Source organism: Eleutherodactylus coqui, chromosome 2 (assembly GCF_035609145.1).
Source record: "Eleutherodactylus coqui strain aEleCoq1 chromosome 2, aEleCoq1.hap1, whole genome shotgun sequence".
NCBI classification, from domain to species: Eukaryota; Metazoa; Chordata; class Amphibia; order Anura; family Eleutherodactylidae; genus Eleutherodactylus; species Eleutherodactylus coqui.
The window spans coordinates 313,835,099-313,862,662 of NC_089838.1; the positions used below are offsets into that span (position 1 = coordinate 313,835,099).

At 44.1% G+C, this 27,564-nt stretch overlaps 1 protein-coding gene across 1 annotated transcript; it reads left to right on the forward strand.

Moving 5' to 3' along the window:
• On the forward strand, positions 1 to 27,203 carry ILF3 (interleukin enhancer binding factor 3). The gene is given in 21 exon segments (XM_066593592.1): positions 1 to 143; positions 10,798 to 10,864; positions 10,950 to 11,179; positions 11,276 to 11,459; positions 11,549 to 11,696; positions 12,939 to 13,030; positions 13,447 to 13,542; positions 15,059 to 15,170; positions 15,656 to 15,753; positions 16,107 to 16,218; positions 16,374 to 16,484; positions 17,142 to 17,341; positions 17,440 to 17,580; positions 17,667 to 17,804; positions 18,146 to 18,319; positions 18,401 to 18,536; positions 18,675 to 18,734; positions 25,230 to 25,564; positions 25,566 to 25,661; positions 26,068 to 26,184; positions 26,819 to 27,203. Coding segments are annotated over 20 exon segments (2,706 nt in total). The 5' UTR covers positions 1 to 143; positions 10,798 to 10,861; the 3' UTR covers positions 26,942 to 27,203.
• The last annotated feature ends 361 nt before the right edge of the window (positions 27,204 to 27,564 follow it).

Genomic DNA, 27,564 nt, shown 5'->3' on the forward strand with positions numbered 1-27,564 from the left:
GCTCTCGTTCTATCCCACCTTGCCGGGCGCTTCCATCGTTTCGCGCCAGTTGTTGCAGTCACGTGAGTGGGATTAGCCTATCACGCTCCAGCTCCTCCTTTTCACCGACCGTCTAGCTGCGCACTCAGGCCGCACATCACCGGGTAAGTGTGGACTCATTTAACGTCGGTTTTCGGTCTTTTCTTTCGGTATTTCGCTAATTCCTGAGGTAAATATTGGCATATTCTAGCGCAGTGCGGCTTTTAGGGGTCTTCAGCGAATATCCACGATGCTTAGAAAATACTGCCGCCATTTTCTCTTTGAGGTTCCGGCGCCATTTTGTTTTGTGCAGCCGGTATTGTCTTCAGTCGCGGTTTTAGAACGGTTTTTCTTGTTTTCTCCTTAGTAACGTGTAATGTGGTGTTCCCTATTGTCTGTGGCTTGTATGCAGTGGGGATGCAGCAGCACGGGGTTTCCGCCTCCAGGATGCAGGGGCTATTGTCCCAGGCGCACACCATGTGACCTCTGCTGCTATGTAGCCTACATGCGTGTTACATGTGAGGGTGTTGTGCCATCCGGGCACGGTCAGGGCAGCGCATCCATTGTTTTCCCTTCCCTTACATATTGCGGCTCACATACAATCGGGCAGATAAAGCCTTATTGTGAGGTAACTCTTCAGCCCGTGGCGCATATTAAGGGGACATGTGATGGCGTGTAGCGTGTATGTAATGTAATGCTGGGGAAATGCACATGGCATCCGAGTCTGCCTATTGGCCCCTAATGTTGATCCAGAAGAAGCAAAGCCCCCGATGGGGTAGAAGCCAATGTCTTTTGGGGGGGAAATAACCCTTTGTGCTCCTTCACACGGCCGCATGTGTTCACCAGTGCTTACCGCACCCGTCATTGTGAGGGGGTGGCGGTATACAACGCTCGATAATTGCGGTGTTGGACCGCTGGTCTGCGGGGCCGTATTGTAATCAACGAGAGCGTTCAAACCGTCACGGTAAACAGCGCTACATGGGGGAGCGACCGTGCCCCGCCGTGTGAAGTGGGACTAGCTGATCATATGCTGCTCTCGCTTAGCGTTGTTGCGTATTAAACGAGTGCAGCGTTTAATAAGAACCCCGTAGAGAACAATGGGGCTCTGAGCAGGTAATACGCGGTACAATAGAACGGGCCGCACATATTATACGCCATAACCCGCTAGTGGGAAGGGGTTAATATGCCTACAGCGCACACAGAATGGTGATTATTACACCGTGTGGATGAGCCCCCGGGGTGTTCAGGCAGCTTTCTATTGGCTCGCGGTAATGGGATACCGCCTAGGGACACGTTTATTTGTGGCTTTTTTGTTTTTGGGGGGGGAGAAAAATAACGGAAGGGACGCTAATTGAAATCTTTCCCTTAACAAAAGTGGAATCCAAATCAATGGGGTGAAAAACGGGTCTGCGCGCGGATGTTGGTTGTGCGCGCGGATGCTGGTTGCGCGCGGAGCTCCGACGCGCTGTGAATCCGCCCCAAGGCCGGTCCCACACGGGCGCCTAAAACTGTTTTCAAGTGCGTTTGGCAATGTTTATCACTCGCCACATGGGGGTGAGGTCCTTGAAGGCGCACGGACGGCTTTTTGTTGCGGGATTCGTGGCCAGACGCCCGCCCTGCATTCTGCGCAGTGTCCCGTCCGTAGTGTGGTGTTAAGATTCTTCCATGTCTGACAGGAAATCCACTGTTCCTTTTATTTTCTCCTCCACTCATGGAGAATCATACGAGCGGCTTCCATTGCAGTCAACAGAAGCCGTTCGATCGCGGCGATTCCAAAATGTCAATTTTGTGGTGGCCGGACAGGTGAGTGCGTCTCCGGCTGCCATCAGGTCTGATTCCGCTGCAGATCGAACCCGTCCGTGGGCAGGAGGCCTGAAGGCTGCTGAAACCCACTGAAATAAAACAGGCAGCGTCAGAAGCGCCGCGCTTAAACGCTCATCTGAGAGGCCCCAACGAACTATAAGACCGCTCTTGTGAGAGCGGCCCGAGGGCACCTCTAGACCAGACGGTGTACGGGCTGAGCCAGTGACATCAGACACCCGAGGGGCGGCTTCATACAGCAGGTACTCCGTTGGTGCATCACACAAGGAGGAGTTCACGTTTGCTGTATAAGAAAATTCGTGAAGGACTGATTGTTCGCCGGGGGCCGCGTTTCCACTTAATATATCGTTCCCTTACAATTTTTAGTTTTTTTTTTTTTTTTTTTTTTTTTTACTGATCTTTCCATCTAAAGGCGCCCTTACCCCCCCCCCCCCCCCCCCTGTGGTAGCCAGTGAAATAACCTGTAGTAAAGGCATCCAGGCCCCTCTCATACTCTTTTAGGCCTCATATCCACAGGGGCCTGCAGCAGAATCCGGCCGAGGACGCTGCAGGACTTTTACTTAGGCCTCCTGTCCACGGGCGATTGTTCATTGTGTTACCCACAGCCATAATTGGCCGCGGGTAACGCAGTGCATGCGCTGCTATGGAAAGCGCAGCCGTGGCGTCCGCAGGCGGAGAATCAGAGCGCTTCTCTGCTTGTGGGATCTAAATCGCGGCATGCTGCGATTCTCTGCGGTGAGCCTATCTGTCAGAATATCGCTGGCAATATTCCGCAACGGCCGTGGACAGGGGGCCGAAGTCATCTGGGTCTCTCTCCCAGTATTCCATGTGTGGTCTGACCAGTGACTTGTATAGAGGAAGAACTACCGTGTGTTCTTGTCATGTCCCCTATAAACCTCTTTTGTTGCACCTCATGATCCTATTTGCCTTGGCAGCAGCTGCCTGACACTGGTTGCTCCAGTTCAGTTTACACTATAATCCCGAAGTCCTTTTCCATGTCTGTGTTCCCCGGCTGAGTGAGCGAGGAGCTTGCGATGCAGCAGTGAAGTTTGCCTGTCTGAGGCCGGGGTCACCCCGGACATATTCCCGAGGGAAATCTCACCGTTTTGCTGCAGCGAAAAACTGAGAATTCCACCAGGAAAGTGCTGCTTCAAAATCAGCGGCACTTAGCTGCAGGTTTTGGAGCGGCTTGGCCGCATGCTTTTCCGTTGCGGCTGCCCATGTGCAGAACTTTACATTTGTTCTAAAGGGGTTGTAAACTATTTAATGCTTATCAATAGTTTACAACTGGATAACCCCTTTAACACCGATAAATGTAAATCTCCAGCACCACCTGGTCAGCAGTTTGCCAGGCTGATGAGTTGTACAGACAGCTCTGTTCCCACTGCAGTGGCCAGGCTTAGTATTACAGGCAAAGTTCTCAGTAAAGTGAACGCAAACGGCTGATCCCTACAGATCTACTATTTATTGGCTATCTATAGCAGTGTTCCCCAACTCCAGTCCTCAGGGACCCCCAACAGGTCATGTTTTCAGTATCATCTCAGTGTCGCACAGGTGATGTAATTATTGTCGGTGCCTCAGACATTGCCACAGGTGTTCATACTATAGGATATCCTGAAAACATGACCTGATGGTGGTCCCTGAGGACTGGAGTTGGGGAACCCTGATCTAAAGGATAAGGCATCAATAGTTTTGATCCGGTCAACTACTCTTCTGTCACTTTTTCCTACCAAGTCCCCAGCTTATACAGATCCACTGTCGTGTTAATGACTTAAAGGGGTTGTCTCGCGGCAGCAAGTGGGGTTAAGCACTTCTGTATGGCCATATTAATGCACTTTGTAATATACATCGTGCAGTAAATATGAGCCATACAGAAGTTATTCACTTACCTTCCCTGCGCTGGCGTCCCCGTCTCCATCTAACTTCAGCGATTAGACGCGCTTGCGCAGAAGGGTCTTCTGCCTTCGTGTCTGTCCGGCAGCAGCGGTGTTCTGGCTCCGCTCCCTTCTACGAGTCATCGCGTAGCTCCGCCCCGGCACGTGTGCCGATTCCAGCCTCCTGATTGGCAAAAAATAAACAAGTTTCCATTTCAACAGTGAAGAGAAGACTTTAAGGTTTGAGAGGTAGAGGATCCAGAAAAAAGCAAGCCACTGTTAAGATTGCAAAACTAAACAATGAATTGCCTGAGCCAAGCAGCACCTCTAGTGGACTACATGGAATACCCTCTGGTGTACGCCTAGTTGGTCAAGGGATCATATCACAGCAAGACAACGATCCGAAACCTACTTAAGTATGACCTAACCTAGAAGACAAGAAGCTGGTGGACTCTAAAGGATGGAACGGCCTGCAGAGTCTCCAGACTTTAAACCGCAGTGAGCTTGTTTGTTATGAACTACACAGAAAGGTAGAAAGCAAAGCAAACCTACAAGTGCGGCACAATTGTGGGAACTTCTGCAACAATGTTGGGAAGAAACTTTGAACAATATGTGAATGCAATTGTAGAAAGAATGTGAAGCTGTTATTAGAGGGGTGACTTTGTGTCACCAAATCTAGACTTTTGACTCCAAGTTAAGCCATTATTTTTATTCCTCTTTACTTCTTTGTTCTATGCTTTCATTTACAAGTATTTGTAAAGATCAGTAAAAACTGGAGAAATCGAAGTGTCCTCACACTCTTTAATCTGTAGGATATGTATGGAGTGCTGTGGTAGACGCTCAACAAAGGGCATTTGTTTGATGGTGACCCTGTTGGTGCCAGGAGTAAGTGATGTGCTGTCCCCATCTAATACAGCAACACATCTGAACTAGATCTGCTGTTTGTAGTCTGTTTAAGGGGGGTTTCCCAGCGCTGTTATTGATGACCTAGCTAAGGATAAGGCACTGCTGATTTTAAGTGACAGCAGTGCTCAGGTGTCCCCCTGGTGGTTGTAAACTACTGAAAGGCCTATCCTTCAGATGGGTCATCAGTAGCAATGTGGTGGGGGGTGTTCGTCACCAGGATACCTGTTAACTGGCTATTTGTGGAGCTGGTGCATTTGTGCATTGATCTGATTTCTGCAGGAAGCAAATGGCTCCATTTTTACTGTACTGGCCAGACTTGGTATTGAAGGCTAAATTACCATCATTTTGCATAAAGTACTAATGGGCACTAATTGCTATTAGTACTTAGCTTCATTTGTGTGCAAATAAGTTCTCCTCTGCTGAAGCACCCTTTTCAAGCAAAACTGAAAACCTCTTCATTCAGCCAAACAGTGAAAGACGGGCACATTTAGACACAACTATTGTTCAAAAGATGGCTTTTTAGTTATGATCGTGTCTAAATGGGCCTCTAGATTATGCCAAAATTTTGGTGCAGTTTGTTTATACCACCTATTAGTTGGTGTAGTGTATGACATTGCACAAAAAGTTTGGTACAATTTTGGGTGCATTTTAGGCTGTCCCTTTTTCAGACTCATTGGGAAGAATGTCTTAAATACATCACAAATCTGGCGCAAAGCATGCAAGACTATTTTCTGGCGGCACTTGCACCAGAAAACTGTATTTTGAGAAGTAAGCAGCAATCGTTCAGTCCGTCTCGGTCACTTATACAGCGGCTGAACGATTTTCGTGTGAGCGAGCCAACAAATGTATTTGCTTGTATATACAGAAGGCTTTGCTTGACGTGAAATCCAACATATTTGTACAGCAGACATCTGAGGCGGTCACATATACCTGCAGTGGCTCTGCATGGGGGATTATCCCTGGTGCCCTTCAGTGGGGCTAAGCCTCAGCTTTTCTATGCAGTAACTTTGTAAGGGCTCCTGTCCACGGGCAAATTTTCACTATGTTCCCGGCAGCGATAATCCGGCCGGGGAGAACGCAGTGAGCGCTTTCCATAACGATGGATTTGTAAATGATTCATTTCTGTTTTTGCAGACCTAAAACTACATTGGCCTTTGTAAACAGGTAGTTGATCTATAAATGAAGGCAGGCGGCCTGAAGCAATCCCCAACCCGCTGTCCTCCATTCAGTGAGCGATGATCACTCCTGTGTGAAAGCATGGCAGTGATTATTACTGGGTCATCCTGTGTAAAAGGGTCCTAATGGAGGGGGCACTACAGGACGGAGGCTGAGATGGGCTATTCATGGGTAGCTGTGATCACTAGGGAGGTATTACCCCATCTTTCACTTCTGTTTATTTGAACCCTTATTCTTTTACATGGCACAGTTGTTTAAATAAGCGATAACTGTTCAGTGTAAACACGGCTAACGAACGGTTAACAGTAAGATTTTTTTTCTTGCTTCTATGCAGGCATAAATACCGTTGGCTCGTTCACTTATTGCTCTGTTTAAATGCAGATTTAGTCAATCTCAGTCACTTGTACAGCACATCTGAACGACTTCTTGTTTGGCCGTGCGAGTGCTGACATTGTTCGCTCATTCAAACGAGAAATCGGCAGGTCAAAATAGACTCTGATCCGCGTGCCTGTGCAGCATTTCCTTAAAGGGAACCAGTTGGTCTCTTCCAGGCCACAAAGCCGCCAGCCTGCTGTTATGTAACTGCTTAAGCTTTCTAAAGATGCCCCTATGACAAACAGCCATTTTGGCGTTTTCTAAAAAAGGGAGTCTTAAACGGTAGTAAGTCAAGGACTCTTCTCCACCAGGTTGGGGTGTAAGCAGCTGTGCAGGAGTGCCCACCTGATGCCAGTTGAGTACAGTCCTGGACTTCTGCTGAGGTGCAACTGCCTTTTCTAAATGCTGGAATGGCTGCATATCACAGGGGTGTCTTTTAGAAAGCTACGGCTAACTACATAATTGCAGGCTGGAGGATTTGTGGCCCTGAAGATGCTGACTGGTTCTGTTTATTATGTACTCATCGGTATAGGTTTAAGGAATTGCTGTGCATGTGGAGAAAAGAAACTTTTGTTTTTTTTTTGGGAACTAGCTTTAAGCTTTAGTAAATAAAGAACATTAAGATTTTAATTTTGGGCAAAATCACCAGCCCTAGCTGCAGGCTAGCTACACCCACCCTGTCCTCCAGAATTGACTGTCTGCCCATCTGCAGGGAGCTGCAAATCGTTGGCTGGAGGGTGGGGTGGGTGTGGCCAGCCTGCAGCACATGAAGATGCAGGACTACTTCTGTGTCAGACTGCTACAAATAAAATGCACGTTTTGTCTAAAACTACTGCACAGACACATCAGTGTGATGGACACCACCTTATGGTGCTCTGAGGACTGCAAAAACGTGGTGGCAGTTTTCCTTTAAAGGGGTTTCCCAGGAAAATACTATTGATGACTGGTCAGGGTCCTGAGCGGCAGACTCAAGCCAATCAGCTGAGCGAGAGCATGCTGTCAGCGCTGCAAATAAAGAGGTCAGAGCGGAAGCCTCTGCTCCAACCTTGTAGTGACCGGCACTTGTAACTCAGACACGGCTTTCATTGAAATCAATAGGAGCTGTGCCTGCAGTTACAAGCGCAGGCCACTACATGCTAGTTCGGCGCAGAGGCTTCAACCTCTGTATTTGCCGCGCTGACAGAATGCTCCCGCTCAGCTGATTAGTCAGGGACCCGAGTGACAGACCCCATCCGGTCAGCTATTGATGACTTATTTCCCCAGGAAACCCCTTTAAGTTTGTGTAATTTGGTTCCTGAAGTAATGTGCATATTAATGCATCATACGTTAAACCATAACCCCAGAGGCTTCCATGGATCAGGAATAAATATTAGTCTAGGTGGTTATCAGTTACTTGATTGGTAATGGTAGGATGAATACTATACAAGGCCACAGACACTATCAAGTAACTTATAAGTAAAATACAGGCTTCTAATGAGACTGTTCTGTTCCTCATTTCCATACATGATGTCCATCGTGCGATAGCAGTTCCGCCTGTCTCCTCACCCAAAGCTTATTTCCTTTGCTCTTTAATAGCAGCCTGCATTTAAAGGGAACATCAGAAAATGACCTATTGTCTAAATGTTTTTTATACTAAACATAATGTAAGACTTTTTCTATGCTGTAATCCATACTATAAAAAAAATCTAATCACACATGCTGACCATTAGTCTTACACTTCCTGTACTGTAGAAGACTTCTCAGCAGTCATCTCATCACTATTACAGGTAGGATTATAATGAAAGAGGGTCATTCCATGTCAAGTGGCCTAATGGTCCCTGCTTAACCATCTTCAATTTTTGAAGAGAGTGCCTTTTATGCAAAAGGTGTCTAGTGCCTCAACCAAGGTATAAACCAAGCTGAAACTTTGCAGAACTTCATACAGGTGGTGTGTGAGCATTCTGTAAAGATTTCAGTAAAATTAGAAGTGGTTGAGCAGGAACCCTCTCCCAAAGTAGGCCAGTTGACATGGAATGACCCAAGATGACACCTGGGGCACAACTATAGGGGATGGCTTAGGGGGCCCATAAGGCCTCTTCTCCATATAGGGAGCTCAGTACTATGAATAAAGCACTATCATTGGGGGCCCTGTTACAGACTTTGCATTGGAGCCCAACACCTTTAAGTTATGCCTATGGATAACACAGGATCCACCATTCATAATAGCTGAAGGGCAAAATGCCCTTTCGCACAGTCATGTACATACAGTAGGATTAAAAATCTACAATTGGACATTGAGTCTATTAGAAAAATGGAATGTCATTTTCTGACTTGGTGCAGAGAATGTATCGCCTAATTTATTGTTACTGATAATGGCAGTAAACCACACATATATCTATCTTAATAGACTGCAGAGAAACTAAAGAAATGAGTTATCAGATTTTCTCAGCTGGAATTATTGGGCTAAACTTGCATTTGGTCAAAATCTTCTGCGGCATTTCTTTAGGATGCTGTACACATTAGATAGAAGTAGGCTGATGGTTGCACAAGGAATCTAGTGACCCATAGTTTTGCACATGCAGCCATACACTTCTAAGGCCGCCTGCAGACGAGCGGGTTGGATCCGGCAGCGAGAAATCTCGCCGCGCGATCCGACCCCAGAGCCTGCAGGGGCGAGCGCGTACTCACCCGCGCCTGGCGGCCCCGGCTCTTTGATGTGCCGCGCAGCCGGCGCATGCGCAGACCGGAGCAGGCGGCCAGGTGAGTGCGTGCTCCGCACAAAATTAGAACATGCCGCGGTTTGTTTGCCGCGCGAGATTTCGCGCGGCCAAACCGCGGCCGTCTGCATAGGAGTGCGTATTGTAATGCACTCCTATGCAGACTTTCAGCGGCGGAAATCCCGCGGCGGGATTTCCGCTCGTCTGCAGGCGGCCTTAATCCGTATGGGCTGTCAGCTATTCTAATTGTCCATGTGTGTTCAATAACACCAGGTGATGGATGAAAGAACTGTAATATGACCAAGCACACGAAAAACTTTGGGCAAAAATTTCAAACTTGACCAATTTCATTCCAGACAAAGATTATCAGTCGGCTGAAATGATCGATCATCTACTTTAGTGTGTATGGGTGGCAATGTGCTTGCGGATCATACGGCTTCCACTGACTTCAATGGAAGCAGTTAGTGTGGAATCTGCACAAAAATGGCGCATGCTGCAATTTTTCCTCCACTTGTGGAAACCGCAGTTTGTTTCTGCAAGTGTGCAGGAAGAATTGTTTTTGTTTCCCCCCCCCCCCCCCCCCCCCCCCCCCCCCCCCCCCCCATAGTATGCTGTGGGTGCTATTTGCTGCGGATCCACGGTGCGGACGCCCACCGTGGTTTTCACTGCAAATATCTTGTGCCAAATTCACATCAGAAATTTTGCCAGTTGACAGACTAAATCCGCATGCGGACCCGCAGCATACAGAGGGGTGAATCTGCATCAAAATGTGTTAGTAGCAGAATATGCATGGAAAAATCCAATGTCGAATGTAGCATGTGAACATGCATTAAGGATTTTTTTCTCTTGCTCCATCTTTTCTGCTGCCTGGCTCCCCAGTTGGGAGATTATGTTCCTAACTTTCATTGTTCACATAAATGCATCTAGTTCTGGTAATCTCCTTACATTGCAGAGTGGTATTCTCAGTTTACATTCACATTGACACAGGTCACTGCAGCTTTGTAACAGATCATGCTGTCAGTTTGGGTAAAGGGTGGGCGTTTACCAAAATTGAGCTGAAGAAAATTCTATAAAATAAACCACAACCTACCTGATAAATCAATCTCCACTTAAGCTCTAATCTGCAGTGGTCCACATCAGTCCGTTTTTGGAGATGTGCATTGGCATATACTGCACAGGTCACTGAGGCCAGTGATTGGCTGTAGGAGTAACGTGAATATCATGAATATAGGTTATCACCCCAGGAATAATAATGACCAGTTGGGACTGCCAGAGTATTGCTTTGGTATGATTAATCATGTTGCACTGTGGAGCATTGAGCCTTCCTCTCTAGGAGTAACTAGTGTTGGTGTAATGTATCCCTATTGCATTCAGTCATTTGGCTTGAATGAATCTAGTTGCTGCTTCATTAGTGTAGTTAAATATTTGAGTTGACTGCCACAGTGTGTCTGCTGTAATCTGTTACAGAAAAAACTTTCTTGGGCAGAGTAAGGCCGCCTGCAGACGAGCGGGTCGGATCCGGCGGTGAGAATTCTCGCCGCGGGACCCGACCTGAGCGCCTGCAGAGACAAGCACGTACTCGCCCGTGCCCGGCGGCCCCGGCTCTTTTATGTGCCGGCAGCCGGCGCATGCGCAGATCGGAGCCGGCGGCCGAGTGAGTGACGTTTCTGTGCGAGGCTCTGCGAGCCCCGCACAGAAATAAAACATGCCGTGGTTTGTTTGCCGCGCGGCATTTCGTGCGGCCAAACCGCGGCCGTCTGCATAGGAGTGCGTATTGTAATGCACTCCTATGCAGGCTTTGAGCGGCGGAAATCCCGCGGGATTTCTGCCCGTGTGCAGGCGGTCTAAGACATGAGTTGGTGTTAAAACCATGGAAGGATTATGTACATTGTTCTAGGTTTATATTTAGAGACTTGTTTTCGTCTTTTCAGGTTGGAGCAGATCTGCAGAGGATCCTATTAACTTGTGTACTTCCCATCCAAGAAGGTTGCAACAATGGTGAGTAGTCATGTTCCAGTTGATTCAAAGTAGTATGGATCTGTACTGTCAAGATCTGGCCTAATTTCTTACTTCAAACTTTCAGCGTCCCATGCGCATCTTTTTGAATGATGACCGCCATGTTATGGCCAAACACTCTGTGGTGTATCCAACTCAAGAGGAGCTTGAGGCTGTCCAGAATATGGTGTCTCATACAGAGAGGGCACTGAAAGCTGTGTCTGATTGGATTGACCAGCAAGAAAAGGTTCAGACTGGAGATGCAGTCCAAACAGAAACTGTAGTCCCTGATGAAAACACTGAAGAGGGAAAGGAAGGGTAAATATCCCCACTAAGGCAAATGGAAACTGAAGGTGCAAGATGCGTTGTAGATGCATTATGACAACTAATATACGTAATTATTCCCCATCCTAGTAACGAATCTAAAGCCAGTGAAAACTCCACAAGGACTCTTCGAGGCGTCATGAGGGTTGGACTTGTTGCCAAAGGACTTCTCTTAAAGGGGGACCTGGACCTGGAACTAGTTCTTCTATGTAAGGACAAGCCCACCATCTCTCTCCTGAAGAAAGTTTCTGACAACCTTGTTGTACAGTTTGCTGTAAGCCAGATTTTTTTTTCCATTGAAAACCTAAGACCTGTATCGCTACTGCAGATCAGTGAACTGACTTGTGATCTGTTGATTTGTAGTCTGTTTCTGAGGAGAAGTATGATGTGGTACCCAATATCAGAGAAGCTTCAATCGTTATTAAGAACACCAAGGAGCCGCAACTGACCCTTAACATCCGCTTGACGTCCACTCTGGTCCGTGAGGAGGTGGAGAAGTTGAATGCCGGAGGTATGGAAGGTAGCAAAATGGCTCTAACCAAAATACTCCCCACCCCTCTATTAAACCCCGCCCCTTCCTGTCTTTCCAGTACCACTGTTATACCCTTCCATATAATCAGTTTTGCTGAACTTTAATGTCTGATCTAGAACGTATAACAGCATTGGCTGATCAGTCTATAAACTGTAATACTACCCTTTCCTGGGCCTTGCTGTCAAATGTATTGTAACTTAGTAGTGCCCTGTGTGGATATTACAGTCTTACTTACAGTGTGAATGGGGCCTGCGTTAATGTTTGTTCTGTAGGCCCGGTTGATGCTGTATTCAGTTGTAGTTAAGGATGTACTTCTAGTTTTTGCATGTCTTTCTTTTAAAAATAAATTTAAAAAAAGGGCTGTATGTGTTGCAGCAAGAATATCGGAAGCTGTCTTTCTTATAAAGGGACTACTCGGCTTGTTTAATTCCAGCAAAGTGACTGCGTTTTGGATAAAGTTAGACTGGCGTAAGCAAAAATAGAAATCTTATCACCTATGAAGACTTTCCCAGTAAATGGGCTAGCCTTATCTAAAACCCTGGACTTGCGACATGGTCTTGCTGCAGCACAGACAAGTTCCAACATGTTGTGCTTCTGATAATATATGCTATATGGTTCTGATATCTGATCACATATCAAGACTTCTAGTTTGTCGATTTTTAGGGACGCTGGACCTTTGACCAACAGGACTCTCTCTGTCATGGGCTGTGGCCAGGGCAGTCGAGCTGGGTGGAAGGTTTAGTTGTAGTTCCTGTAGTCAGCCATCAATTGAACTATATTATCTTCTCTTATTTTCTTGGTCTATCACTCTTGTCGCTTTAAAGCAGCATTCTGGCATTGCTTAAGGCTTTTTCTGTAATGAAATAAACTGCAATGTGTCCTGTGATAAACTCAAATTTAATGTTCTAAAGGTTTTAGTGATCAAAACTGCTATTCATCATTTGAGCTCTAGCCTTTGCTATCATATGCAGACTGCTGCTTTATTGCATTAGGCATGTTAGTTTTATAGACTTAAGAGTAACTGCAGATGCCACAGGCCTTTTTGTTTGTGTTTGTAGACTGGGGATGTCCGACCTCTTCTTGTTAGTGTAGATTGTTAGGGTATTATGTGAGCAGTAGTACAGAGAAGCCCCACTGCCCTCTGGAAGCTGCCTCATCCCCTGTCCACCTGACAGACAACCCCTTGGTCAAACCGTGCCTTGTCTTCTTATCCATGAATAGAAACGCTATCAATCAGCGATCCTCCGGACGTTCTGGACAGGCAGAAATGCCTTGCTGCATTGGCGTCACTCCGACACGCCAAGTGGTTCCAGGTTTGCATTTTATTATTTCTGTCTTAAAAGTAGTAATTGCCATATTGTAATTTTTTTTTATTTTATTTTAATTTAAATCAACTCACATGTTTTAGATACTTTTAGCAAACACCAGAGCAGTAGCTGTGCTGGTATAGCTCCTGTCACCTCACAGGCAGCTACTGCAGAGCACAGGAAAAATACACCCCTTACAGGGATACATTTTGCTTAGATATTAGTTGCTGCTTTGTTCTAAGAGTAATTCTGCCATAGCTACACTGTAATTGCTAATGTAACATACATAAGGCTTATCCTTGAACATAGCTCACATTTACCCTTGACAAAGTAGCACTATATGTCTTAAATATTTTTTTTTTCTTTTTTCTGGCTTGTGTTAATGTAACTTTAAATACTAACTGGAATTTTCCTTGTCCCAGGCTAGGGCAAATGGGCTTAAATCCTGTGTAATTATTATCCGTGTACTGAGAGACTTGTGCACCCGTGTTCCAACCTGGGAACCTTTAAGAGGATGGGTAGGTATCTTCTAGATGTTGGAATAAGATGGGCACTTGCAGTTTAAGCAATATTCAAAGTCTGTATTAAAATTTTCTACCACCTTGCTGCTGTGGAGTCTGTCTCCTTCACTTAGCTGGCTGTCCTACAATTTTTGACTAAAGGTGCCTATATACATTAGACTAAGTCTTTAGCTGAAATGGTTCTTTTCATCAATTTGTCTGCTTTAAAATTAGAAAGGAGTTTCAGCTGACTGTCATCCTCTGAAAATTCAGCCACTTTAACTCCTTCCCGTCACAAGGAGTAACTAAGTCCTTTCAGGAAGGTACTTAGCGCCACAGGACGTACAGTTACGCCTTGAGGATAGCGTGGGATCAGAAGAGATCCCGTGCTATCTGGCGGTGGGAGCCGGTAGATCGCGGCATGTGACGGGCTCCCTCTGTTACGTCATTCCATGGCAACAGGACACCAGATACCGGCGTCCTGCATTGCCAGTGCTTATGATTGCTAATACAATCGATAAGGCATTGCAGGACAACAGTCCTGCAATGCCTTGTCATAGGTGCTATGGTGAATGTCTCCTACAGGGACATAAAATTTTAAAAAAAATAAAAACAAACTTTTATGCTTTCTCATATTGGCATAAAATTTTATTAAAATCCCATATATTTGTTATCGCATCCGTAACAATGCATACAATAAATTAAAGATGTGTTTATCCTGCACAACAAAAAGTGTAAAAAAAGAAGAAAAAAAAACGTAGACAAAATGTTAATTTTTAGCATTTTGCCTCCCAAAAAACACAATGGGGATCAAAAAAGCCATATGTATCCCAAAATGGTACCAATAAAAATTACAGCTAGTCTCGCAATAAAATAAGCCCTCACAGTGCTCAGTCCATGAAAAAATAAAATTATAGGACTTTGAATGCAGCGATTTAGAAAAATAACTTCCAAAAAAGTCTTGTGTCAAAACCTAAAAAAAATGTGGTATCGTTCTAATCATACCGACCCGCAGAACAAATGTATTGTTTATGCTGTGTGATTAATGCTGTAAAAATAAAACACAAATCTATGGCAGAACTGTTTAGTTTTCTCTCCCTGCTATCATAAAAAAAGTTTTACAATAGGTCTTATGTAGGCAAAAAATGTCACCAATAAAAACTAGTTCGCCATACAAAAGACAAGCCCTCAAACAGCTGCGTCGGCGGAAAAAATAAAGTTATGGCTTTTGAAAAAGGGAAATAAAAATCCGCCAAAAAGCTGAGAAGCCCATTCAAAGGACCAGTATGGTCTCTGCACACTGTTTGCTATAAATGTCTCATAGATTAGTTTGTACTCCAAAATACTACATTGCAGAATACCATTCGCACACAAAAATATGTGCTGACTAGAGGGTGTTGACTTTCACATCTGTGACATTCCCTTCTGTCAGGTGTCACCTTTGTCTGATGGTTGAAATGTGCATGTAACCTGAGTTTATTAATTATTATTATTATTTTTTTTTAATGGCTTCAAATTATTTCTATGCTTTCAGCCTCTTGAGTTGCTCTGTGAAAAGGCTATTGGAACAGCCAACCGACCAATGGCAGCAGGTGAAGCTTTCAGAAGAGTCCTTGAATGCCTTAGCTCTGGAATTTTAATGCCAGGTTAGTGGATTCCCCATAATTTGAAGAGGCTGTTTAGTTGTAAACTGATGGCCTATCCTCAGGATTGGTTATCAGTAGTTTGACATGGGTCAATCGACACAGATTTCCGAACAGTAAGCTATTGACCAGGCCAGTGCACTGAATGGATTTCTGTTGTAAGCAGGCAGCTCTGTTTCCCTACAGTGGCCTAGCTTGACATTGCAGGTCAAGTTCCCACATAAATGGGGGAACTTGACCTGCCAAATCAATCCTAGGGCACTGCAGTGGAAACGGAGCTTCCTGCACAAATCTGCTCAGTACATCAACCCTACAAATAACTGATCTGCTATTCTTGACCTAGCTTACGTATAGGTCATAGTTTGTAACTGATCATTCCCTCTTAAGGTAGCAGTGTATCTGCAAAGTTGCCTGTATAGTTACAGAACTGTTTTATGGGTTGTCTTAATTATAAAACAGATCATAACTGTAGAATTGCTTGTCTACAGATGGCCCCGGCTTACATGATCCCTGTGAAAAAGCTGCTACAGATGCTCTTGGACACCTAGAAAGACAGCAGCGGGAAGATATAACCCACAGTGCTCAGGTATCAGGCTCATTAATTTTGCATGATATTCCTTTTCTTTAATGGCTAAGGGTTATCCTACTGAAAGCCCCTTGTGCAAGTGAGGCTTTAAACAAATTAAAAAGTTGGAATCACATTTTGTCACTTTTAAAGGGGGTTGTCTGGTTGAACTACTCATGGCCTATCCTCCTTGCTATTCATGGAAGTGAATACAGTACTTTGTGATATCAAGTTGGAGCCATTGCTGTGGGAACGGTTATCTGCTGATCAGTGGGGGTTCTGGCAGAGCCAATCTACACTTGATGGCCTTTCATGAGGATAGTTTATTTAAAACTGGACAACTCCTTCAATCTGCATCTTATCTTTCTCTGCAGCATGCTCTCAGACTTGCAGCATTTGGCCAACTACACAAAGTTTTGGGAATGGATTCTTTGCCCTCAAAGTTGCCCAAAAAGTCTAAGCCAGAGCCTGCTATTGATTATACAGGTATGTATATTGTTTGATTTCTTTAGACTGCCATTGCACATGAAGTTTGAGTCCAAGCCAAACTGCATGTGTTTCCAGCCTTAAACTGGCACTTTAGCAAGCACTTTTAATCTGCTAGATTTTGATATTTATGATTTTTTTTCTTTGCTTTACAGTCCAGATTCCTCCTAGCACCACCTATGTTATACCAGCTCTGAAACGTCCCATGGAAGAGGATGGAGAGGACAAATCGCCAAGTAAGAAGAAAAAGAAGATTCAGAAGAAAGGTATTTGAGGGGTGTTAGGCAGGGTGCTACTAGTGCTTTTAAAACACTCCTGCCTTAAGTCTCAGATTTTTAAAAGCAATTTTAAGTGTAATATATAGTCCTGACCTCACTCACTGTTGGCAGGTAACCTAAAGGCATGGGTATTATCTGGCTTGCACCAAAATTGAGCTTTTTGGCTACAGAATTCTGGTGCAGGTGCCAAAATTGTGACACTTTGAGTATGCTGTGTCCTGCCACCTTGTGGCCATGGCCTAGTATTAAGGGTTGTTGGATGCATGCTTCATTAAATTTGAGCTTTAGCATGGGGAGATCTTCTGTTGTGCAGGGATTTTTTTTAAGGAGATTTAGGAGACTTATCTGTTAGACTGTTGATCATGGTTTATGGCGTATTCTAGAGATAGAAGTGGTTTATATGGAGGGAACACCCCTTTAAACTCATGGCTGTTATTTTCATTGTATTGATCTGTTTTTCAGTCAGCACTACTGCTGTTAAACCCAAAACCTAGTGTAAACATCTTGACTACTCTGAGCCTGCAGAGTGTTTTTTAGAGTAGACCTGGACTTGTCTGTAGTCTGACAAATATGAAAATGCATAGATGTGGGGTACCCTAGTTGTTGCTTTGCTTTAAGCTGAGATACGCATATGCTTCTGTACAGATGAGAAGAGTGAACCTCCACAAGCAATGAATGCTTTGATGCGACTGAACCAGCTGAAGCCAGGCCTCCAGTACAAGCTGATCTCCCAGACAGGACCTGTCCATGCTCCCGTCTTCACAATGTCTGTGGAAGTGGATGACAAGACCTTTGAGGCATCCGGACCTTCCAAGAAGACTGCAAAGCTTCATGTTGCTGTTAAAGTATGTGCACTGTGTTTTTCTCCTAACTATCTTTCTCTAGATGGGCAGAATTGACATGGTGCGTGTATATATGGTCTCTCTCTTTTTTGCCTGTTAAGGTTTTGCAAGACATGGGACTTCCTACTGGAATTGAAGAGAAGGAGGAAGGCTCTGAAGAGACTGAGCAGAAGCCAGTAATCCAGACCCAAGCTCAAAATGACTCTGCACAGGGGGATAACTCTTCTGGAGAGCAGGCAGAAGTAAGTGTCTTGGGTGGTTTGTTCAAAATAGCAAGGTTTTAAATATCTTTTGGGTACTGAATGGGGTTTTTTTTTTATACTTGTAGGGTGCAAAACAGCAAGGACCTATTCTCACAAAACATGGAAAGAATCCAGTTATGGAGCTTAATGAAAAGAGGCGTGGACTAAAATATGAGCTTATATCTGAGACCGGTGGTAGCCATGACAAGAGATTTGTTATGGAGGTAACTACTGAAAAGTATTGTGGCTTTTTATAAGGGGCTTCTGAAGTATAGCTTTGTGGTGGCCTCTCAACTCTTATCAGACTTCAGCTTCATGCCATATCTGTCTTAGTTTACAAAGCTGTAGTAGGGCCCTCAGACTTGTGTATTCTTCTGAAACTTCATATGACTGACAGAAAACAATAGTGCGCTGATGTTTTATGGACGTATTCTCCACTAAAAGCCTGCCTTCTACGGGACAACATCTCCCACATACACAACAATGGCCTGTGTTCAACTAGATGCAAGGCCAATATTTGTACTGTGCAACATTGTTATACTACTTTTTGCTCTTATTTTTAAAGGTTGAAGTAGATAATGTGAAATTCCAAGGCTCTGGCTCCAACAAGAAGGTTGCAAAGGCCTACGCTGCTTTGGCTGCTTTAGAAAAACTTTTCCCTGATTATAATACATACACAGAAGTTCCCAAAAAGAAGCGACCCCAAATGATGCCCAGGGGTGGCCCCAGAGGAGGAAAAGTAAGATGCGCTCTTAACTGAAGCTTTGTAGATGGTGTTCTCAGGAAACATTCTTTACTAAACGCACACTATTATCAACAGCATAACCAGGGCTTTGGTATGATGTACAGTGAAGTTCCCCCACCCCAAGGCATGCGAGGTCGTGGCAGAGGAGGAATGAATCGTGGCAGAGGAAGGGGACGTGGGTTCGGAGGCAATCACGGTTACATGAATTCAGGTAGTGCTATCTATGGAAGTAAGGGTTTTGGCTGAACTCCAGAAACAACACTTCTTCGATACAAGCTCTAATGGCTCGTTGCAGGTTTCACTCAAACTTCTCGCTCCCCTCTTTAAAACAAATTTTCTTGTCAACTAGGTGGTTATGGTGGCTATGGAGGAAACTACAACTATCAAACTTCTGCAACGGCTGGATACAGTAAGTGTTTGTGCTCTTAACAGCCATGTATCTTAAATGCAAAACCTATATAGCCAGCAAAGCATTGCTGCCCGATGTGGTGGCTCAGATGCATCAGGAACTTCACTTATTTCTTGGTACAAAATACTTCTTTGCATTTGCCTTATTTTTAAAGGAGTAGGTCTGTTGGGGATCTTCAGAAAAAAAAAAAAAAGATCTTCTGCATTCAGTAAAAGAAAACCCATTTACATGTTTTGGCTTTGGACTTTTTTGTTTTCCTCTGCATTTTTGCTGATTTGAAGAATATTTGGTGGCTGTAGCGGGCCTTCAACCTGCCAACAATTTTGTTAAGGTGCACAGACCAATTACTAATTTTATGAACTTGGCTGCAACATGGATGGATGCATCATCAAACTTTGTATTTCTTGGACTACCGAAGTTCTGTATTCCTAGTTTCTTTTTTTTTTTTTTCTTTTCACTTAAGGCAGGCTGTATAGATCTTTTAATTCAAGAGCATAGGAATCCTTCTGGAAAGGCCACTTCTGTCATGTCCTTTAAAACCAAAGCTAATGTTTTATCCAGAAAGTAGACATGTTACTGCACTTTATTACAGCAAATGTTTGTTGCTTACATTTATTTAAACTTCTGTTTCCCTTTGCATATTAAGGGTGGAATTTAGTGCAACCAAATATGCAAATGTAAACTGGTTTGAAGAGAAACTGGCTAAAATAAGCTGCCATGAACTGTTGGACATACTTTGACAGAACCTCTTTAATGTGATGGTTCATGTGGTTGTATTCTTTACGGTGTCTGCACTTGGGGAATCTATTATGGCTTCCCGGTGCAAATAGAAAACCACATAAACCATGACGTGTAGCTTTTGTCACTGTATCCATGTCTTACAAATGCTACAGAATCCTATAAGGAGCAGCTTATGTGTTGGTTGACGTTTAAGTCTGCCCTCTACCTTCCCATCATTGAAGCAGTCATACCTCTAGCTAAATTGGTATATAGCTTTTATTCTTTCACCAGAAAATGCAAGTCTTGCTGGGTTATTGCAGCCGGTGATCTTGCTTGTTCTTGGTGAAAGTGCACTGCATCCTGTTGAGGACTGGTGCAGCCCTTGTAATGACTGCTTCTCTGGTTTGTAGGTGCGGGGTATACTTTACTGAAGTTTTATTCAGTAATAATGTGCGTTAATTCTGTCAGGCTTTTTTTTACATTTCTCTGCTTTGGTTTAACAAGTGTGAGAAAAATATCTCCTCACGCTCTAGTGAAGTATAGAAATAAAACTTCCTCCCCTCCATGCCCTGTCACCACCCGGAGGAGTCCCCACATAAGAATTTTCCTTTTTTTGTGGGGAGACAGGAGCAGAGAAATCTAAAAGAATTTTAGCACATAAATTATCTCTGGCACAATGGCCGATCTACAGAGGATTCTAATTTTATTTCTCTCTGCTGTCTCCCCCTTTTCGTAGGTGACTTTTTCACAGACTGCTACGGTTATCATGATTTTGCATCTGCTTAGACCATCTATAGCGTATTGCACCCACCCTTTCAAAACCCACAAACCAGCTCTTTACTCCTGACTGTCTTGAGCTCCACAAGATGAAAGCTATTTTTTTTTTCTCCACATGTATTTTTGGGAACTGTTCATTACGGGCTGATATCGTAGCCTGCAACATGGTAGAAAAATCAATTGTGCAGTTTTGAGCCTTGAGACCTTTTTTCACAAGTGGAACTTGCTTTATTCAAGTCAGCGGTTGACGTGTCACTTGGCCAGTCATTTCTCTGTACCTTCATGATCGGATGTTGCCCCATAATTACTGGAAACGCGTAGGGAAATTTTTTTCTTTTTCTTTTTTTTTTTTTCTCCTTTTTTCCCTTTCTTAGTGGTTTTTATTGTCCGGATTTTGCAATTTTTAATTTTGCGTATTCATGTTTTAATAAATCTTGTATAAACTACTGTGGAAATTTGACACTTGTCATTGCAACGGAGTGCTGTGATATCTCAGTTTGGGTTATGCATTAACACTCTTCTGTGATACTGTGAAATAAAATGTTAGTCTGACTTCATTAGTGAAGCACTTTTGTAGTGTTGCCATAGATCAGTCCTTTTGGTATTGTCAGGTTTTTATAGAGGTTTGAAGAATGGGTTTTTGAGGTGGTAGGCGGAGAGTTGCAAACATGTCCGATGTGAACGTTACAAAGAATCATTCAGGGTATTACAAGATGGGCCAGTTGGAAAGTAAGAAATGGACTTGCAGAGGTGGTTATCTTACACTGCTCAGAGAAATAAAGGGAGACTCTCTTAAAAATTGCACAACAGACTTTCATGGAACCACAGCATCTCCAGACTGTCACCTGTGCTCAGTGTGAACCTGCCTTCATCTGAAGAGCGCAGGATACTAATGGTGGACCTGCCAATTATTTTCTAGAATGCTAATAGAGCTCACATGGTGTTGGGCCCTCGTGGAGTCTGTTTTTGACAGTTTGGTCACAAACATTGAAACCAGTAACCATCTGAGGTCATTGTGTAGGGCTTTGAGAGGGCTCCTTCTGATGCCCTTCTACGGCCATGTCCTGGTATCTGCGCCACGCTCTTGAACTGGGGGAGATATAGCAAACCACCTAGCAAGGGCACGTGGCTGTGCCATCCTGGAGGAGCAGGACTACCTGTACAACATGATGAGGCTGCAGTTACTACCAGTAGTGACAAGGATGACGGCGAAATCCAGAACTAGAGGAGAACCGCTGAATTGGAGAGAAATGGTCCCTTTTTGGGAGTGTCTTGCTGTCTCTCCAGTGTGCCTGTTGTCCATTTCATTTATCAAAGCAGGTGAAATTGCTTTACAATCGCACCTGCTTCCTAACTGGACAGTGATAGATACATGAAGTGTAAGGGACTTGTACTGCAATGCTCAATGGCTCTCACATATGTGCTTTTTACTGTGGCACATTAAACGCCGTGTTATAATGCTCCCATTGTTTTCAATTGAGCCTCGCAGACATGCGCTCACTTAATTTTGATTGCTTTCTATTTTTCCACACTTTTAGTGCACTTCATCACAAAGATGGTGTGCGCTAAAACTACTGCGCCCAAAAGCTAAAGTAAAATTGCAGCGTTTTGCTGAGCACATTTGTGAGTGACCTACGCGTTCCCAATTTTATTTTTTTAAGCAGTTTATTATAGGGCACTGGATACACTGAGGGACAATCAGGCATTCTGCTAACAAACCTAATATAGGTTGGGTTATATAAAGGAATGACACAGCCATTCATAAATTGCCTTTCATAGAGTAAAACTACTACTGTAAGTACAAGAACATCACATGCTGTTGTCTAGAGTGAGGGGTTAGACTGAATCTAGGGGGAAGGATGCTTTACGTACGGGCCCAGAAGTCCTCTACTTAACATTAACTATTGACAGATTGCTTTTTGAATGCCATACTTTGACCAGGAGCAACTTTTGAAGATTGCAAGGATCTACTGGTTTTTCTCAATGGGTGTACAACACCTTCAACATCCGCTATATGGTGGATTTTTGTTTTTTTGAACTGCCCGCAATGGTAGGAAATGCAACTCTAGTACCTACTATTAATTCTTGAGACACTGCTGTCAGTTGTGACTGTGCCATTTAAAAGGCCTGACAGGTTGGCTTCTGTATCCTGAAGTGGCTCACTCATTGCAAGATCACAGGCTGCTGTTTAGTTACCCTGGAAGATTGGGGTCTTTTGAAAGCTCTCAGGCCTGCTATGGATTTCTGCCTATTAAAGGGATGGAGTCTGTATGTTTTCAGTTTCCTATGGGTACTCTAGTTTCTTCCCACACTCCAAAAATATACATATATTTGAATCTAGATTGTGGGGACAGAACCCAATATCAAGTGCTGCATAATATCTATGCACTATATAAAGGTGAGTATAATAATGGAATTGGACCAAGATACTTATCACTTTTCCATAGGTAGGTGATAAGTCTGATTCAGTGGGGGTCTCTGTGTTGAGACCCCCCACTGATCTCAAGAAGGTTAAATTTATTAAAATTCTTTATACCATTATCCTTTTATAGTGAATGTCATTAGACAAAAATATGCAGTGTCTGAATTTGTCACCCATCTCCCAAAAAGTGATCAAATAGTTTAACATCCCCTCCCCCCCCCCTTTAAGGTACTTTACATGTGGCGATTAACTGAATCCATTGCTGGAACCAGTGGATTTGGGTGATGGTCATCCTGTGTACTAGTAGCTGCAGACACTGCACACTGACAATCCACTCACTAGTCGGAATCTTTGTTCTTAACAGAACCAAAAAAAGTGACTATTGGTCTGTGAAAGCCAGTAGTTGTTGACCTGCAGAACTATCGCTTCTGTGTGAGGCTGGTATTACATGCTGTTACTGTGCTCAAATGCAGGAGCAGCTAAACTGGTTACAGCTGGCAACTGGATATCCAGCTTGATCCTCCTGCATTTTGCAGTGCAGCACCGGCAGCGTGTAATGGCATAAAACACAGTAGCCCTAATCATTCAGACAGCTATCAGGCCATGTAAATGAGGCTTATTTTTGTCAGTTAAGTTGGGGCGGGATTATATTTTAAAAAGAACTTGTCACATCCCCACAGTGACAAACTAAAGTTTTATAGTGTTATGGGATGCGACTGAGTTGGGTGTATCTTTTATATGCCTCCTCCCTTGCAAATTCAACTTTTTTCACAGTACAGTGCATGTACTCTCCCATGGAAGAGTGCACACACGGCAAGAAGTCAGATTTGCAGTGTAGCGATCTTCAGAGGGGGATTCTATATATACGCTCCAGAGCTGCCCCCTCTGAAGATCACATCAGCATTGCAAATTTGACTCTTCAGTGCCGTGTGTGCTCTTCCATAGACTTGTATGAGAGCGTACATTGTAAAGAGTTGGATTTGTGACTGTTACATTCCCTGACGGCACCATAACTTTGTTCTTTAGAGACGTGACGTGTTCTGTAGAAAGCTGTCTTGACATGTATTTAGCCTTAAAAAAAAATTGCCTAGAGCAAACTATCATGACTGGTAATTTAATGAATGTATCAGCCTCAAGTCTGGGCTGTTAAAATGGTACTCTAGGCAAAGAAAACCCCACTATTGGATATGTTGGGTATGGTCTCATGCAGCGCAAATGTTGTGGAAAAGCCTTTACAGTACAGGCCTTGTGGATGAGATGTCCTGCACTCTCTAGTGTGAGTATTCCTCCTTTTCCCTCGCAGCGGGAACTGTACACCATATTTAACAGAGACCCCCCCCCCCCCTCCCCCCTCTGTGGATCACCTGCAGACACACAGGTTCAAAGTACATGAATGCAAATGTGACTGTTGTGAGGAGGGCTCAGTAAGGTGTGGAGCTGCCAAAAATAACTCTGGTGGTCTCATCTGGTAGTTTTTGTCTGGACTTTCCTAGACTGAATGCAGTTAACTACACAACACTCCCAAGTTTGTTTCAAGTGCAGGAGGTAAAAGTCTACAAATAACTTGTGAAGTGACACTTTGGATTTATAATTTAAATGGGGATGTGGCATGATTGAAAGCTATCCTGTATGAACAGGATAAAGGGGATAGTTTTGGATTAATGGGGGTCTCGTCGTCGGAGCCCTCACTCTTCCTGAGAACACAAAGTTCAACTGCTTACTCTCTGGTGGTCCCATTTTAAATTAATGTAGTGGTGGTGCATATGCTGAACTGATGTTTCATTCATACACAAATTATAGGATCAGTGGGGTCCTAGTGGTCAGACCCCCAGAATCATAAAAGCTATCCTGTGTATTGGAGGGGTGACAAGGTGAGGACAGACCAGTCCAGCTTCATTACATAAAACTCCATTTCAAACTAGCTCATCCTACCCTTTAAGCTCTCCTCCGCCCCTGGACAAACAGCTGGCTGTACTGCTACTCTAATTCACACTAAGCATTAGCTACAAAATTGCGCTACTTTGTAGCGCTACAAAAACGCATGTATGTGTAGCCTATGGTTTCCAATGGGTTCTTTCCAGCTACAGAACATCTCATGTGAATGAATCCATTGGAAACCATGGACTTCACATACATGCATTTTTGTAGCGCGATTTTGTAGCCCGTGTGACTAAGGCCTTAGTATGCATCATTAGTCTGACATTACACGCTCACATGAGCAGCACTGGTCAATCAAAGTAGTATGTTTTCTTAGATTAATGATTTCTTGCTAATGTTGTGTGAATCGGTTAGAAGTGGTTTGACCATCTTTGTCCAAGACTGGAGTCTCTTTAAGGTGTAGCCTCTGATTTGAGTACTAGTCACAAGATTTCCACCTTCAGCTGCATCGGTGCCTATTTAAATTTGGGACTACTTTGTTTACTGTGTACTCTTCGCCCCCTCCCTTTACTCCTGTGCATGTACTAGTTCAATCAAAGGGAGTTGTGAACTTTGTAATATACAGGTTGGTTACAGAAACTAAGTTTTACTTTCTAGTTGCAGAAATGTTAACAATTCAACAAACTTACTCTCTGCAGGCCAGTTCTACAGCAACGGAGGTGGCTCTGGTAATGCTGGGGGTGGTGGTGCTGGCTCTGGTGGCTACAGCTCATATTACCAAGGGGAAAGTTACTCTGCACCAGCTCCCTCCAAACCCTTTGTGAACAAGAAACCACCAGTTCAGCAGCAGCAGCAGCAACAGCAGCAGCAACCACCACCACCGCAGCAACAGCAGCAGCAACAACCACAGCAGCAGGCAGTACAGCAGCATTCAGGTGCCCAGACCAAGCAGTCGTATAACCAAGGCTATCAGGCACACCAAGCACAGTCTCAGCAGAGCTACAACCAGGGCCAGTATGGAAGCTATGGACAGCCACAGAAGCAAAAGGGAGGCTACAACCAAGCATCTCAGGGAGCAGCTGGTGGCTCTTATTCTTACACAAACTCTTACAGCAGTGGAGCAGCCTCAGGTAAGACTTGTAGAGTGGCTGTCTAAGATGCCAGTATCTGGTTTTTCACATCATTACAGGGGGGGGGGGAGTAATTAAAATTACTCATGCCTATTGTCATGATCGCTGCAACTAATAGAATAGAAGCAACACTGCTTCTTTTTTGTACATGCCTTTCATTGAGCACTTGGCAATCTGAAAAAAAAAAAAACTGCATAAGTTCTAGACAGCTGGCTACCCATCCCACTCCTACAAGATTGCAGAAACTCCAAAAGGGTGTGTGGTGTGAATATGGGAGTCCGTGTCACTGCACACTCTAGCTGCTTCTTGCTTTGGAGTACAATAAATCTTCTGTGTATCAGCATGCTGGCACTAGGTCGTCAGCAGGATGTTCTGTAAATAAGCGTGTCTGAATTTTTCTTTGCAGGTTATAGCAGTGGAGATGGCACAGGTGGTAGAGGTGGTGGTAATTCATACACAGCTCAAAGTGCTGGCGGTTACAATACAGGAGCAAGCTATGGTGCCAACAATACCTCATACCAAGGTAAGGATTGTTGAAAAATCTTCAATGGGTGCAACGGGTAGAAGTCATACATGTAACTAAGCAATCGCTACAGTAGCGGACTGCTAAGATTCCTTAACAAAGTGGTTATAGATTGGTGGGGGGGCGTCTATCACCCTTAGTGCACCTCCCTTTGACATGATTGCAGGGTGCAGATCCCCCTACCACTTCTTCCTTTCATGAGTGGAAAATTGCAGTTCATTTCTGCTCGTGGGCATGGGAAAGCGTTTTGCTTAGAATTGTCCTATTGGCAGTATTCGCTCTGGATCCCGCAATGCGAATACACCCGTGTGAATCGGTGAAGAGGTTGTCAACTTGGCATCCCTGTAGTTGTACCTGCTCCTAAAATAGAGGAGACAAATTATTTCTGCAGCACAGTGAACTGCGAATTACAGCTTGCAAAATGGTTTTTTTTTGTTTTTTTTTTTGTGTGCCTGAAGTCTATAATGCCATTAGAAAAAAACACACAAAACCAAGGTCTCATACAGCTACATGGACAGGAAAATTGTGCAATGAGGACAATGGGAGGGTATCTTTATTATGGCCCAAACTAGCCTAGTTGAGGAAGTAACCCTTATAACTGGTTTTCTAACAATGTGTTTTCTTTTAAATTTAGGATATGCACAGCCTGCCTACAATCAAGGTGCTGGGCAAAACTACACCGCTCCTGGCACCTATCAGCAGCAAGCCCAAGGAGGTGCCGCCCCAAACTATGGCAGAAATACTGATCAGAGCATGAATTACCAGTACAGATAGACTCTCTCCCCCTCCCTATAAGCTGCCCCTACCCCTAATTCTGTGAAGTGACTTAACAAGCTTTATGTATTTTAATGCGTTAGTGTTTTCAACTTCATGTTGCATATTGTGTTTCGTTCCTGTTTTATAAGTGAAGATTTTATTTTAAGACCGTGGGATGTGTCAAAGGGTTTTTGGTATGTCTCGTTTCATTCAGGCGTTCTGGAGTGAGCCGAAACATGATTCAAATAAAAAGTTTAAACTAGTTCAAGTGATTGGTTGTACTCATTTACTTCATAAGGAGTAGGGTGCCCTGTGAAAAGTGTTTACTCCCCACCCCCACCCCATGCTTTTCATAAAATGTTAAGAGTTGAAAGGGCCCTGCAGGATCACTAAATCATTCCAGACAGATGTCCGTCCAGTCTCAAGCTTTCCATTGAAAGAGAACTCGCCACCTCCCGTGACAACCTGTTCCACTTATTCATCACCCTGACTGTCTAATATCTAATTTGTCTCCTCCCTTTCAGTTTCATCCCATTGCTTCTAGTCTTTCCTTGTACAGATGAGAATAGGGCTGATCCCTCTGCAATGTGGCAGCCCTTCAGATATTTGTAGGCAGCTATTTTC